Source organism: Corvus hawaiiensis, chromosome 3 (genome assembly GCF_020740725.1).
Source record: "Corvus hawaiiensis isolate bCorHaw1 chromosome 3, bCorHaw1.pri.cur, whole genome shotgun sequence".
Classification (NCBI taxonomy): Eukaryota; Metazoa; Chordata; class Aves; order Passeriformes; family Corvidae; genus Corvus; species Corvus hawaiiensis.
Genome location: NC_063215.1, coordinates 25181890 through 25198827, shown reverse-complemented (window position 1 = coordinate 25198827; position 16938 = coordinate 25181890). Strand labels below are relative to the sequence as shown.

The 16938-nt window shown below is 39.0% G+C and overlaps 1 protein-coding gene across 3 annotated transcripts in view; it reads right to left on the bottom strand.

The window, feature by feature from the left end:
- The window catches only part of LRRC1 (leucine rich repeat containing 1), a 98395-nt gene that overhangs the window by 44247 nt on the left and 37210 nt on the right, over nucleotides 1-16938 (bottom strand). For all 3 annotated transcript variants that reach the window (XM_048297907.1, XM_048297906.1, XM_048297908.1), the window contains exons 5-8: nucleotides 6812-6868; nucleotides 5178-5241; nucleotides 4424-4498; nucleotides 2541-2685 (exon numbers count right to left, since the gene is read on the bottom strand). In XM_048297907.1, the coding sequence (XP_048153864.1) occupies nucleotides 2541-2685; nucleotides 4424-4498; nucleotides 5178-5241; nucleotides 6812-6868 (341 nt within the window). The remainder of the gene's footprint in view (nucleotides 1-2540; nucleotides 2686-4423; nucleotides 4499-5177; nucleotides 5242-6811; nucleotides 6869-16938) is intronic.

Below are 16938 nucleotides of genomic sequence, written 5' to 3'. Positions count from 1 at the left end.
TCCTCTAAAACAATGAAAAATTTTTTTAGGTGAAATAAAAGAACTCAAGCACTGCTTTACTTAGTGCTTGCACTATTTTTGCAAGTTTTAATATGACTGAATTAATATTCAATATTCATATCCAACCTTTAAGCATATTAAATTGAAATAAAGTTACAATCTGAATGATATCCCATGTAAATATCAAGGATGAGTCTACCCAAACGCCTATAAACAAGGGAAAAAATTACCTGTTTGCTCCTCAATTATACAATGTTTATTAATAAAGAAGTCTTCAGAAGATCACCTACACCTAATCAGACACAGTGAGAACATCCTGCACTGAAGTGATAGCCCAAACCCAAACAGGATCAAGGTCTCTTTGTCCTAACAGAGAACCTAGTTAGTCAGACATGAAACCCAAGTTTATTCTTTAGATGAGAAATCAAACTTCTTTGAAGGTGACCTTCTCAGGAAGAACAAAACACTATTTCAGTGCAGAAAACTCTCTTTGTTCTACTCCTTTGTATCCGAATGGTCTTTGGTGCAAAAGCTGACTCAGGCAGAGCCCAAGATAAAGAATTCAGGAGACAACACTAGGTGCTGACACCTCCCTGCCACCCCTGTGTTTTCCAAAACAGCTGTAATACTCTGGAGTATCAAATTCACTGATGATGCTAAATCATGAAGAGATGTCAGACACACAAAAAGACAGCAACCTAAACAGAAACCTGAGGTTTAGCACGGAGAGGTGCAGAGCTCTGCACCCAGACAGAGTAAACCTGTGCACCAGCACAGGCTGGGAAGTGACAGCTATAAAAGAGCCCTGCTGAAAAGGACATGGATACCATGCTGAGCACCCGGTTGAATACTAAAGAGCAGTGAGCTCTCATCAGAAACAAACACCAACTAGACTACATTAGGAGAACTACAGCCAGCAGATCAACAGAAGTTGCTATATCCTATCTATGCGCAATTAGTGAAACCACACCTTCAAAATCATTCCCAGTTTCGTGTGATGTCCTGTCTTCCCCCTCAACTCCCCTGTTCAAGTGATGGGGGTCCAGTAGGAAGCTACCAAGATGGCCAGGGCACATATGAGCTGAGGCTGAAGGAGCTGACTTTGTTGACTCCCACCAAGAGACAGCCAAGGAGGCATCTAGAAACTGCCCGGGACCACTGGCAGGGCAGTTACAGACATGACAGAGCCAAACTCCTCTCTGCAGTGGCAGGTGAGGCAGCAATGGCTGCAAACTGCAGCGTGCGAGATCCCAGCTGCTCATCAGAAGCAGCTTCCTCAGTGGGAGGTGGTGCAGCACTGGCACAGGCTGCCTGGGGGTGCTGGAGCTCCATCAGAGCTCTGGAGACTGGGTGAGACACGGCCACAGCTGACCTGACCCACTGGCACTGGTGAGAGCCCTGTTTCAAGAGCTCTACAGACCCACCAATCCCACCAAGAATTCAGTGATCAGCTGGGCAACTCCCAGGAGCTTCCACAGAGACCAGCAAGGTTCACTTCTGCCAACAAGCTCCGTCTAGCCAGGTGCATGGGCTGCCGACTTTCAGAAGCTACAGCTCCATTTCTGATGTACAAAAACTGTACTGGCCAGCACAGGTCACCAGAGAGGGCTGCTACAACTCTCTGTCAAACAAACAGTAGGCAGCTGTAGGACCCACAACTGCCACCCCACTCCCCAAGTCTAACTCCTAGAGAAACTTTTCTTAGCCTTATATAGAATATATACGAAGGGGGAAGGTCTGACCACTCTCTTCCAAATGTTAAATGTGGTTAAACCACATTCACAAGTCCTCCTTCCCCTACACCTTTATATTTTTTGGGGGGGGGGGGAGGTGGGAGGGAATCCTCTAAAGGAGAGGGTGTACTCCTACAAATGGAAATTTCCAGAAAAACAGCTGATGAGTAGAGAAAAAAATGCTTGTTCGACTACTTGTCACAACTACTGCACAGGTAAAAACATACACCTTAAAAAAGGCACTGGTAATGCTTCAGGAAACATTCTTCAGTTACTGAACCCAGTCTAAGAGGTCAGACACAGAAAGGTTGTAGCTGGAATCCTCAAGGCAAGGATTAATGGGCTGCGAGGCAAACAGCCTTCCACTAGGTTCAGTAGAGGATTAATCACATTGTCCAAACGAAGATAAACACACACTGCCATTCAAAATACTGTATTTTGATACAGTGATACTTTCAGCCAGTCTTATCAAGTGACCCACAGCATGTTGCAAGCTACAATTTTACATTGTTAAAGAGTTCTGATGGTGACATGGATACAATGGGAACTGAAGGGACATACTAACTTTTATGTTGTTTTGGATGTATCAAGTGAAGACTGAAAGAGGATTATGAGGAAGTCATTATGCAGGCAATTAAAATGCAGCATTAATAAAGCTATGCATTTCATACTAAGCAAAAATAAAAAAAAAAAAAAAACAACTTGAGATAAACTCATCTCTTGCACAAAAAGACTTAAAAAACGCAAATGACTTCCAGTTATGGTGGATTAAATGGTTCTGTGTGATAGCATTCATCTTGTACTTACCAATGCCATCAGGTAAGACCTGAAGTAAATTTTGAGAAACAAGCAAGTCTGTTAAAGAAGTCAGACCACTAATTTCTTCAGGAAGGCATTCCAATTTATTTTCAGAAACATCCAGACAAAGCAGGTTTTTCAGGTTTCCTACTTCCTGCGATACAAGACAAAAAATTTAAGTCATGCCCAAACACGTAAGAAAGCATTTTGAAAAACGAAGTTCCACAAAGAAAAACAATTATCTGTATGACCTCTTAATTGGCCATTCTTTGTACAACCTCTAAAAGCAGAAAAAAGTAAATAATTACACTTTACATATGATAAACTAACCAAGTGATTCAGTCACGGTTTCTTGTTTTAACTATTAAACTGGCTTCAGTAGTCAGGCAAGCTATGCCAAGCACACCCAGGCAAGCACCAGCCAAACCTGGAGTTTTCCTCAAGTAAAGACTGCAAAGTTGTTTTTTTCAGAATGGCAGATTATCAACCACTACATAATTAAAGTCTACCCCTCCCAATTAACCCTAGGCAAATTAGGATTAGTCTCTCCTGGCTGCTACAGCAACATGCCATGACATCTAGGGATTTCATATCCTCACATCTCCCAGCTACAACAAATGTAGAAATAGGAATTGAGGGTGTTGCTCTGGCAAGCATATCTGAACTGCCAAGTTATACTGCCATCATCTACTATTATTAATGACTACTTAATTTTTTTACCATGGCAACCCAACCATTAGACAGAGAAATACCTTTGACTTTATTAGCTATCAGAGCATCCCCCCTTTCCCCATGCACACAGACATCCCAATACACACTTGAGAACAGATCTCATTTTAGTCATCCAAATCACCTTTCAGAGAACAGAATGGCTAAGGAAGAAGTGCCTTTTACATATACGAAATTTTCATACAGCAATGGCCTTGATCCTAAGTTACAAGATCGGTTCTTTTACTTTTGAAATGCCTACCTCTCAAGAGGATCTTTCATTAAACACATACCCTTTATATTACAAGTTCACCCTTTGGACACTGACCACAATAATGGTCAATTTTAACAAAAACGGCTGCTGAAGTCACACTTGACCTTTTATGAACTATCACCTCTACTTAAAAAATTACTAGGCCAACCAACAAAAACAAAGTCAACTAAACCCACTGAACTGTAACTGATTTCCAAGACACACAGTTGACAATGAGATCCATGCAGCAAGTAAGAGCAAACTGCAGGAGGAACAGAGAAAAACAGGTTTTGACTTGGCTGTAAAGGAAAAAGAGGGAAAAGGAACCATCCCACATATTATAAAAGTTCTTAAGAAAGGGAATTTAGAGTGCTGTAAGCTTTAAATGCTAAGTTCCGTCATCCCGTGACTGATGTCAGATGGGGGATTTGCCTGAATAAACCAAAATTTCTGTTTATGGTAACAGTTCCATTATTGTACTTCTTCCAAATATCATGCTCAAATGGATGAAGATGACTACCAAAAAAAAAAAAAAAAAAAAAAAAAAGGATTCATACTCAAAACTTTTAAAACTGCAATTCAGATAGATACACAAGGTGAGGGTTAGCTCAAACAACTAATGGCTCCCTGATCTTAGGGCAAGAACTATAAACAGAGGATGTGTCATCCTACAAACTGAACAATGTGCGTATTAGGAAACAATTCCTTTGTCAAAATGCTTAAAAGAAAATTTCTGACAACATACAGCATCATGGCCAATCCCTTACAGAGGAACTCATTAAGAGAAAACCCTTACACACCCAAAACCAAACCCAGGCAAAGACCCAGACTGAAAAAATACTCCATTTTAAAGCACTTCCCTTTAGGAATGAATGAAAAGGTTTTCTTTTAAAAGCATCTTCAAAACAGTATCAGTAGAGCTCATTTTTACCTGAGGTATTTCAGCTAATTGGTTTCCATCCAACCAAAGGTCTTTAAGATTGAAAAGTGCACCAATTGTTTCTGGCTATAACATAAAAAGCAGTGAAGTTAAGTAGCATAGGAGCTTCAAGTAAAAAACAAACAGCTACCCAACAATTACAGTCTAAGTAACCCAATTCTTACTGAGAGCACTATTTAAGAAGTACCTTGGTTAGAAGTAGTGACTATAAGCATTTGGAAACTCCATCATACAAATTAATTGCTACAGCTTAATAAGCTACCATTCTTTACCTGGCATGCACTAACAAATTGCCTGCACAGCCTTGATCTACTGAGAATCCATCCAACATTCACCTGAGCCACCTTAAGGGAGATGACAGATATATTTTTGGTAGATTTATCTGTGACAATGTAGGAACTTTCAACCCCTTAGCCCAACCATCCCCTGACACAAGTCCATATGACCATTATAACTGCAAGCACAGACAAGAGTTTGTGTCCTTCCACTCCTTTTTATTTCCATAAAAAAAGCTGGGCCATTTTCTAGAGATCAGCTGCAGTTTCTCGAGTAAAGTGACATTGTACTGAACAAGACTAAGCAGATATGAAAGCACCAGCTCACTGTGAAAATTCATCTGTACCTATAAAAAGACTCTCTCTCCATACATTTTTCTTTCTTCCATTTTGGACATCCTGTAACTTATTTAACCTAAATGATGCATAAAACAAGACCAATGTGCAGTTTCAGTGGCATGCTCTCTTACCAAATGATAAAGTTCATTGTTTCCTAAATCAAGTTCTTCTAGTCGCTGCAGCTGGGCAAGTGATCTGCGAGATAAGTCAAAACAAAACCACATTAGACTAAAGCAACAGAAACCCCATGTACTTGAATAAGCTCATTTTACTGAAACTTGAATTTCAAATTACAATGTAGTGTAAGCAGACAGTTATTTTACCAGGCACAGACTGTTTGCAGCAATATCTTACTGAAAAAATAATTTGGTTTGTCAGTGTAACTGTATGCCCTTGAAACTTAAAACTTAGTAAGCAACCAAATCATTACTTTTTTTTTAATTTAACAGTAAGTCCCCTGGGGTAGCAAATGCCACATACTTTAGTACAGTTAGTTAGATTTACTTTTAGGGGAAATTTGCAGTTATGCAATTGCATAAAAATTCCCCACCGTGATCACATAACTGTGTGACTCAAGACTCAATATCCATCATTTATCTTCTCAACATGATCCATCAATTTCTGAAATACTTCAGTTTTTGAGACTGCAAACACAGGGAAGCACAAAAGGATGTAAAAGAAGTTCAAACAGACAGACAACAGAGGGCCACCCTTCAAAATCCGGCTGTCGTAGAGCTCTTGCTTACTTTCCCCAAAGCTGCAGCAGCACAAAAACCAGAAAGAATTGTCAACTACATTACTGACAGTCAGAATTTTCCAGGAGCAATAAAACTGTCAGCATTTGTGATAGCTTCATTCTGACACTGGATGGCCAAACTTAGCTAGCAATTCCTATCTTCTGACCACTGACATTGAAGTGTCTTGTGGCTCACTGCCATCAACAGCCACAACCAAGGCACTGAGTAGACTGACAGGAAAAAATGACCCCAAAGCAACTGGGGAAGACATTCTGATTAAAATAGGTTAAATCTTTTACAGTACCTATTAAGATTATCTAAACAAGCACAAGGAATCAACAAAACTCTTGCAAGAAGCAGACAGATAATGAAGGAAGGAAACTCCTTCACTAGAGAAAGAAGAGGCTGCTTCTAGGCAGACAAAAAGGATCCCCAAAGTATAAGATACCAAATTAGTCTAACAGAAGACCACCAATTCCTCTGCCACAATACAGACAGCACAGATAACTTTTTTCTCCAGAAGTCACGGTGGTTGAAGTCAGACATCAGAAGGCCTAGTTTGCTACCAACGGATTCACCTCCAGGTTTAGAAGCTTTTGGCTACTCAGCCCTGAATACAAACACTTATTTAAATGCTATAAAGGTCTAGAGTGAAAATCTCAGAGATCTTACTGCCCTACTTTCAGAGTTGCAAAATCTCATCATGAGAACAACCCAAACCAGCACTCCCACTGCAGATGGGCTTGTTCAATGCATGCAGGACATGTTTGGTGCTGCTGTATTTCATACAGAATACTTTTTTATAGAACAAAGCCAATCCATGCAGACTGCAGGCTCCTGCTACTACTAATCAAGTACAACTAGAAGTAATGGATGGAAGTAGATGCTGCTAAAAGAAGGGTGTATCTCATGTTGTCAACTGGTTTGGAATATTTTTTCTAGCTGTCATTCAGTTTCATTATGTGAGCAGATTTTAAGAATAAAAACATTTTATGTTAATATAATGAAACACATGCGATGTGACTTACTCAGGTAAATATGTCAGTAAATTTTCTCTCAGTTCCAGTGAAGCCAGGTTATAAAGACTGGAAAAAAAACAAAAAAATCCCACATTTTAATACCATCTTTTTATATTCCACATTTTAAGAAGAGAAGTGTGCATTTACACAGTTTAAAACAAGTTGCTATAAACTGATTCTTATTGTTTTAATTCAACCAGACCACCATGTGAAAGGCAGAATAGAAAGACTAAGTTGTTGCTTGCTTCTCTGTGATACTTAAAGCTAGAAAGTAAACACATAAAACACAAATTTCCATTTGTTAAAAGGTTTGTAGCTGCAAGTTACTAAACAGAGTATATTACATCTGAATTGCTTTTAGTTACTCGCCTTCAGAATCTGGCATGGGCTCCCAAAGTTACAGAGCACCAGGTAAACCCATCACTGTCCTAATGACGGTGTACTCATTACTCTAAGTGACATTCTGCTTCTAAGCGGCTCGCTTACCCCATATCCCAGGCTTTTACTAACATCACCATGGCAACATTCAGATTTCTCAGGGGGTTATTTATGACTAAATGGAACACAAGGAGTCAGACATTATCCCAACACTATAATCTGCTCTAATCCTCCACCATCCCAGGGAAAAATGAAAATCAGATATGGTGACTGCAAATAAAACATAATTCTGTTGTAGAAAACTCCTTGCCCTGGTATGCAGGGAATAAAATCTAGACGAAAAACAAGAATTCCACTAAATTTGAAACAGATGTTAATTCTAAATTTGTACACCTTATGGAAAAAAAAAAGAACACAAAAACAATTCCATGCATTCAGACTACATAAAATTGAAATATTTTCTCATCTCAAACAATACCAGCTTACCAAATTACAGAATAATTAGTTAAGCTCCAGTCAAAAAAAGCAGCTGATAACCTCAATAAAACTTAAGCCTCAAAAAAAAGAGAAAAATCTTCACATTGCGACTTCAATACAGTTATCAAAGCAGGGAAAAGCAACAGAATTGATGTAATGACTAAACGGGAAAGAAGATTTTTCATGGATTGACTTTTGATGGTGCCTGAAAAATAAATCCTTATCTCATGCGCCTATTTCATACTGCATTCAAAAAACAATGAATGAAATCTCACAGGACCTTTGATTATGGTCTCTGCAGCCCTTTCCAGCTTATAAAATAAGCACATTTTACCCAACATGTTCTGTATTCCTCCAGAAGTATACTTAAAATATATCACATAGGCAAAGATACTTTAGTAGAAGTCTATTACAAATTCAATTAAAAGATAAGTGAGAATAACTCTGCTACTGCCACTCAAAATCATTGACAGAAATAAGCAAGCCATCATTCCAACAACACAAGAGAAAATTCACACATAAAAATTTTAAAACTATAAAACACAAGTCAAGGCGGGACATGGTATCCAACACCCTCATGAAAACCAAACAAGTGGAGGGGAAGAGGAAAGGGGTGATGGAGAACCATTTTCTCTGCAAAAGGTGTGTAGGTCTGATCTTACCCGCACTGCTGCCCACAGACTGCCATTATGTTTGCATTTACAGGTTTTCTAGAAACTTACTTCAGCCTTCCTTTGAATTTTCCACTTTCTCTTCAAGCTTGTATTAGGTGAGGTCCATGATTCATTTTTATCAAGAGAATACAAAAAGGATGTGCACACCTCCAAGTTGCCTTGCAATCTTGTGTTTACACATCACCTCACATCTACTTATCTCCCTCCCCATCACGCTGAAGTGTTGATGAGTAAAATGGTGCAATCTCTTAATTTCTTCTCTTACCTCAGACACCACTTTGACTGTGGCTGAACAGAAATCTTTGTCAGAAAAGCATGTTCAACAGTAAGAACTTTGGAACCACCATCTTAACCAGCCTCATCATATCATTAGACTGGGGCAGGCCAGTGAATCAGCTCAGGAAATTGATCCTGCTTAAAAATAACCCAGCAAGGAGAGTAACACAGATCCCCAAACCAACACAGAATAAATCCCCTTAAACCCCTGGGCTAGTACAGCTGCCAAGAAGGTGCAAGGAAGGCAGCTGTGCTGCAGCACTGTGAGCGCTCACTGGCAGCTGTGCCCTTGTGGGTACCTTGCGAGCATCCAACCACACTTTGCGGAGGGACTGTGGCCCACCACAGTCTCAGCCCAGGTTGTCTTCTTGTGGGAGTCGGCCACCTGCCAGACTACGTTTTCATCTCTAATGACACAGCTTTCTGAGGGAGAAGTGCTTTATTCATTCTACAGCTACTCGCACCCACAGCATGCTCACAACCCTAACTCTACCCTGGAACAAAAGAAAAGATACTGCCCCACACTCCTTTATCCTTTTTAATTCTTCCAAGGTCTTGAGTACAAATCCAATGTAAGCAGACCCCAATAAGCAAAATTAGGCATCCAACCAACACAGAGACCTAAGTCTATGAAGTTTAAACCAGCAAAGCTGCATCATTAGAGTAAAATACTATGTTTAAGATGGATCTATTTGATAGAGAGGTCAGAAAATGGAAGGAAATCAGTGACTTATTATTCTTACATTTTGACTAATTACAGAAATGGCTCCCAGCAAATCTATGTGCTGCAATCTAAAATGTGACAGCTATCATATAAAATAGTATCATATAAAAGACATGCTGATGTACTGAAGCACTAATCTCCAATACATTAAAAAGCAGAAGTATAGCTCATCCTTACATTTACCAACAGGTTCTTACCACATTGTATGTGTACTAAATTTTTTTTTTTTTAAGTTTTGTTAAGAAACACAATTTTAAGTCTTTTGCAGGAAAAATTTTACATAACTTATTTTTCAAGTATGTTTTCTGACTTAGTAACTCTCTCTCCAGAAAGTGTAATCCTTCTTCTTCTCAGCCACAAATAGCTATTTTTCACAATATACTAAATGAAATAATTTCTTTTTTCCCTATGCCCTTAATTTTACAGGTGCACTGTCAGTCCAGTATTTCTAAAGTCCCTGAAAAGAAGTAAAGCAAGCCATACCTTATCGATTTCTTTCCCTAATTCTAATCTTCATCTTGTAGAGAAAATCAATCATGGGAAGTTACCATAAAACACAAAGGCAACAGCAGTCTAATTTACTCACACTAAAGACAGTTCCATCAGCAGCTGTTCACCAACTGCATTTAGAAATGCAAATGCAGCACAGAGCATTGCAGGCTGCTTTCCAACAAACACTCCTTGCTCCCAAAAAAAAAAAAAAAAAAACAACAGAAAATGCACAAGCAAATGTAATTTATAGTCTAAAGGGGAAGGAAAAACAAAACAGCAACAAGGTTAAAAAAACACAACAACAAACAAACAAAAAAACACCACCGTCAGAAGATACTGACAGAAGATACTGACCTTTTTTTTGTAAAAAGCATTAATGTTGTAATAACTCTCACTACAAAAGCTACCACACACACCTTGAATACTGAGCATGTGTGTGAAATTACTGAGCACAAGGAAACAGACAAACCACGCAGAGGATGAAGCTAACTAAAATAATTACACGTTTTCCATCCCAGCATTCCAGATGATTTCTGGTGTAAGGGTGGAACCAAGTTGAATTTAAAGGTACAATGGGTAAAAATGTCAGGTTCAGTATAAACCAGATATACTTGTTCAGCACTCTACCAACAGTAACTGTAGATATTGGTACTCATTGTGTGAGCTAGAAGAATGAAGAGAATGTGAAATCAATCACTGAGAACAAAACTAATAGCAACAAAGTAGACATAAATGCTGGAAGTGTCTTTCCTGAGCATTCCTGTCAGGATTTGAGAGAGAAATGTGCAATCCAACACAATCTACAGATAGGGAATACCACAAATACTCCTTTATCAACTGCAGCAGTCTACTCCAAAACAAGGGTTAGACTAGAATCATCCACTAAAACCAGAAACAAAGCCTGTTGTTCTTTTTCTTCCAAAGCAAGCCAGTTTGGATTGATTACAATGAGATTATCAGCACCACCATGTTCTACAAAAGAACTTTTTCACAGACAGATGACTCTCTAAACAACAGAGATTCATTGCAATAGGTACAACAACATCACTGAAGTTAAAAAACAAAAAAAAAAAAACAAAACAAAACCAAAAAAAAACAAAAAACAAAAAACAAAAAAACAAAAAAAAAAAACAAAAAAAAAAAACAAAGCAAAAAAAAAAAAAAGGAGAGACATTCCATAGTTACTCTGGATGAAACTACGTTTTCAGTGTATAGCATACATTAAATGTAGTATCTTTCGTAAAGTTATAAAATACAGAAGTGCTATGAGTTTATCCTAGCACTTTAACCTTGGGGAACAGTTGCAGCATATTCCACTATCCATGAGGACAGAAAGTCAGCCTTAAGAGCAACACCCTACACCCCATTTCTATCCCAGTCCCTGCAAAAAGACTAGGAGGATCCAAGCCCTTGGCAGAGACTAGCAAAGGTTTCTGAGAGAAGCACTGGGAAGCATGATAAGACATACACTATTTCCTTGTTGGAAAAAGGAAAAAGTTAAAATTACAAAAGTGGAAAGAGAAATGTGGGAAAAGCTAGGAGAAAATGAAGATAGATGACAAAAGGAACCGACATAAAAGCTAAAGATGCTCTGTCAATAAAAACTGAACAACGCCCTTCTCTTGAGTAATAAAAACTACACTTTCGGACCTTATGTTAAAAGTGGCACACAGCTGAGCCAGCAAGACAAGAATACAGGCTTTGGGAAATAAGGAAGCAAAGCTGGAAGAGATGAAGATCTAAAGCACCTGCAGAAATCCATGGCCTGACCTGCACCCTTTCCAGCATGTTTCAAGCTGGTATGGGGAATAAAAAAATCCCAAATGTAATTTTTCCTTACATTTGTAAAACTGCAAAATGAAACACAGGACAATGGGAACAGTCCCCAAATTTATACAGAACAATAGAAAGTCCTGCACAATAAGGATACGTAAGGTGAGAACACAGTATAGATTCCGACTATGGTCTGGTATTACACTTTTTATGCAGCAGCAGCAATGACTTCAAAACACAGCTCCAGGATGCAGCATACAGAAATCAGAGATTAAGTCCACATTTTGGCCAGTGCACCAGTTCCAAAGGACTCCACTGAGCCAGCATCTGAAGATTACTGGTACTTAGACACCCTGCCTGGATATACAGCACATACACCTTAAAACATTTGTCATGACTCTAAACTGGGAAGGAAAGAAGTCTAAACTAGGCAATTTACTGTCTTTTTTTTGTGCAGAAAAGGAACATGGGTTTTCTGTCCCTTCAAGGGTCTTCCAAGAGATAAGGTAACTGTAGTACTCTGACAATGGCAGAACAATGCATGAAATTAGCCTTATTTAAACATATTACAGCCCATCCCCACAGCCAAATAAAACTACCAGTAACATGTATGACCCTGCCCAGGACACACCAGTCAGATGACAAGTCACTCATCTGACAGAATCCTAGTAAGCTACTCCCATCCCACAAGGCTTCTAGCTGCAGATCAACAATGCACTGAGAACCCGATGCTTAGCAGCTTTTATTCCCCAAGAAAATGACAGGGTTAATCAATAACTAGCCAGCTCTCAAAATACCACTTACTCAGACTATAAGTATTTGAAGGTGCAGCATATACCTTTGGACTTGGAACAGGGTAGGCTCCTGTTCCAAGTCACACCCAAAAGAAGCCTGTTTCTCTTCTTTCTTGACTGTTTCCTCAACTGCACACAGACCCTGTAAAGACTAAATCTCCAAACTCCCAAGCCTACATCAACCATATCATCCTGGTCCGCATAAAAAAAGTGTGGCCAGCAGGTCGAGGGAAGTGACTCTACTCTGCACTGGTGAGACCCCACCTGGAGCACTGCATCCAGCTCCAAGGGCCCCTGCACTGGAAAGACACAGTCCCGCTGGAGCAGGTCCCGAGGAGGGCACAAAAATGGTGAGAGGACTGAAGCACCTCTCCTGTGAGGACAGACTCAGAGAGTTGGCATTGTTCAGTCTGGAGAAGAATTTTTTTACAATGAGGGCAGTGAGACACTAACAGGACACCCAGACAAGTTGCAGATGCCTCCTCCCTAGAAACCAAGGTCAGACAGTACAGGGCTTTGAGCAACCAGATCTAATGCAAGATGTTTCTGCCCACAAAAGAAGGGCTGGATTAGATGATTTCTGAAGGTCCCATCCAACCAATCCAACCCATTCTATCAAATTAGATGCCTGAAGTTGGATTGTTTCAAGAGCTCCTGTAGCATGTACCCCTTTCCAGAGTTAACTACCACCTCAGTTCTTCCCTGAATCTGCCATATTTCACCCACAGTTACTATACCTGCCAGCAACGCATCCTCCCCGTGTCTAACAACCAGCAACCAGCTCCATGTGGATTTTTGGTGTAATTTAAAGCAGTATTTGCCATATAGGGAAGGATTATGCTTCCAGAAATTACTAAGGGTCTCTTGACACATAACCATGTAGTTTGTGGTCTATATGCTCCAGGCATGCATTTTTCTCACCTTCTTAAAAGGTTCAACACTACATGCTTATTTTGCTTCCGACTACTGCATAATGCTGGCAAATAATTAGACAAAGTTACCATGAAAGAACCTTGGAATTCATATCCATTATATGGTAACCTACAAATAGTACAACAGTCCTGCCTTTGTTACCCTTTGCTCATAGAAACTTGTTTTACATTGTGAATGACAAAAAAGAGCACTGATGAACTTTTGCAAAACTAATCTGACAGAATTGAAAAAGAGACCTTCTGCCCACACCATACCACAGGGAAGAGCGATTTATGCAGATTCTTAGGTACTGAATGCCAGAAATTCTTACATGAGCTGGAAATTACAGGAAGCATTAATTTCCTAATTGAGAGCACTTCCTTATTTCAAAACAAACTGATCTTCACACACATGAAGTCCTGCGGTTCTACCTTGGAATATAAGGGAAGCTGGAAAAGCAACTAGAAAGCAAAGTAACTAGATTTGGTTTTGATGAAACTGTTATTATGTCTCGCCAGTACTGTTAAAGACCATCCAGAAATATCTTTGAAAGCTTTCCTCCTCCTCCTTCTCTTTGGAAGCAAAGTAACTTCATGTAACTTGTATCTAAATTAAACATTATTCTTTCCTCTCAAATTTAAGTGTATAACATTCAGGGGAAAGGCATGAGGCTTTCCTTAGCAGTCTACTTCTAGAGCTTGATAAGCAGAACAGCATTCTAGTAATAATTCTTTTAACAAAATCTGAAATTCAGGATTACGTTCTTAACACTTGTCATTTTCTACAGAGCTGGGAGAACAGGACACAAATTAGGGTGGGGAAATACTCCTTCTGAAGACTGATTTTAAATAGGGACCAAAAAACTAAAGTTGATAATTTTGTCCTCCTAGACTTAGCACAGACATTGAGAGTCAGAGAAAAGTGCATTTGCATAGTGAGTTACTTGGATTGAATTGTCAATACCGTTAATTGGCTCGTAAAAAGCTACATGTCTTCCAAAAGTGAAAACAGGATAAAAAAGTATAAATATCTTACCAGCCACTAAGTGAGGGAAAGCCTCAATACATGGCCAGTAGTACAAGTCACATTCAAATTTTAAAAATAAAATTCTACAGTTTATGGCCAAGGAAGTCCCTAAATATGTTACAAAGATAGTCTAAGTTGCTAATTAAGATTAGTTTTCTACTTAAGCTTGGCTTTCAAGTTGCTGAGATCAGTTTTACTCAGTCCCTCATGCATGGCAACAAGACCAAAAAATGGACAGGAACACTGAACTTCCTATGAATTTCAAAGGCATCATTAAGAAGAAAAGAGAGATTTGTAATTACAGCTCATCCTGTTCACTTTTGAATGTTTTAACCAAACACCCTCTTATTTGCTTATCAAGATTATTGAAATGGATTGGGAAGGCTAAACAAATTCACTATTACCACAAAATTTCATTTTTAAAATATCTTCCACTCATGCAACATCAATCTTCAACAACTTCAATAAAAATGGAACTATTTCACTTTTAAAAAATATTGTTAAATATATGTTAAATATTTTTTCTTGTGCAACATACAGGATGCAACATCTCTTATTTAAAGGCCAGCTGGCACTGCATTCACTACGACATTGCTAGTGTTCCTGAAATAAACTTCCGCGTTCTTAACATTCAGTTTTGTCATTTACCAACCAGCTGTGATTAACACTGAATTCTCTACCTACTCAAACTCTGTAAATATTTCTTGCCATGCTAAATTCAGTTAAGCCACAGTAGGAGTTTTTAATACTATTTATATCAGCCTAGCCAGACCACCTACACATAGTCCTCCTTCTACGTATTTGTGAGATAAGCCTCCCCATCACTTCTGTTGTATCATGTAAGACTTTATGTTAATCAGATATTATTATGCTAAACCTGAAAAGACAATTACATTGTCTTGTTCCACACAATTTTATGAACATTTTCCATTCTGTGTGATGCTCCCAGATGCATAATCTACACTTGAGACATCCAGGCATACACTAAGAAAAACACAGTCATGGACTGGCCCAGGAATCCATTCTAAGGATTGCCATTCTGATCGGCTTCTGGACCACCTGTATTAAGCAGGTCACCCTTGCCGTTGAAGATTCACCCTTGCCTTTTATTCTCCAGCTACTTCTTCTATGATCAATATTAGAAATTCTGGTTCAGAAACTGCTGAAAACTTCAAAACCTCTAGAATTAAACATATATATGTAAAACCACCACCCTCAGTGACTAACACGAAATCTCTGGGTATTTGTGGTTCCACAACTGTTGAAAAGCATGCCTGTAACAAATCCTTCTGCAAAACAATGCTCCTAAGTGCAGGCACATTTGTTCTATTCTTTTCATTATGTTCACTTTCATAATGAAATGCCTATTTCAGCATTCTACCTGCTAGCTGCAAATGTTAAGAGGAAAAATATCTCTGCTTACCTGGTAATTCCCTTTCAGTAGTAAGGGTCCACAGATCCATTCAGCCTGCTTGCAGCTTGGGGGTAAACCAGACTCATCAGTCAGCAGCATCAGAATATCCTTCACATCTAAAGAAATTCACTCCTCCCCACATCAGAAGTTTCTGAAGCTAAAATAAAGCTATCCTACTTTCTTGCATCACAGACTGTGCAGCTGTCTTAAAAAAAAAAAGGAAGGGCGGGGAGAGGGAGACTGTGAATGATGGGGATACTACAAATCATTACATTTCTGTGATCTTTTGTTGAATCTTCAGGATTTTGAGATCATGTCCAAGTAGGAGAACATCTGTACATTTTCAGGGGAATAATAAAGATTGCGTATGGTGGAGGAAATCCTTTTTCATCTGCCATGTAGGGAACTTTCAAAATACCCTACCTGCAAGTCATGAATAATCTCTTACTTTAAAGCTTAATATCAAAAATAAAAAAAGTAATCTGGCAATCTTTATCTTTCCCAGGCACAGACAAGACTGCTAAAAAATGGTGAAAGCTAAAAACTGGGTAGGAGTTAGATGTCTGGTGTGCCAGTGGGCAGCAGGTCTTAAATCATAATTTAAAGCACACTAGCAAAGTTCTGCCCATTGCTTCAGCCACTGAAGAAATTAGGTGATTTTGCTACCCCTACAGAATGTGACAGATAACTGTCTTTTTCAAGTATGTATTTCATGCTGACAGGACTGTTTTTCCAGCTAAGGCCAATTCCTCATGATGCTCTGTTCTGAGAGTCCAACGCTAGATTAAACATTAGAGATACATAAAAAGCTTTCCAAAGAAGGTACTTGGATCTCATTCAAGCCTAAGAACCACAAATAAATCATAAACATACAAAGCTGACACAATCTCTCTTCTCTTTCCAGACATTAAGCTGTAAGAGCACTACGCAGATCTCTAAAATCATCAATCTTTACTGGTAAAAAAGCCAGTATTACAGTGGGCTGAAGCCAGCACTACAGAATGAACACATATGTATAAGAAAGGTGCTGGGCATCAGAATATTCATGCTATTACTGTAAGACATGCCCTAGAGGAAGCCTCACATCCCAATTTTTTCAAATCCCCTTACGTACAAATACTCTGATTTTTCAATTTCAGGAAAAAGTCATCCCCTGTGTTTTGAGTGCTACATGAATAGGGAAGTATTGAAGAAAA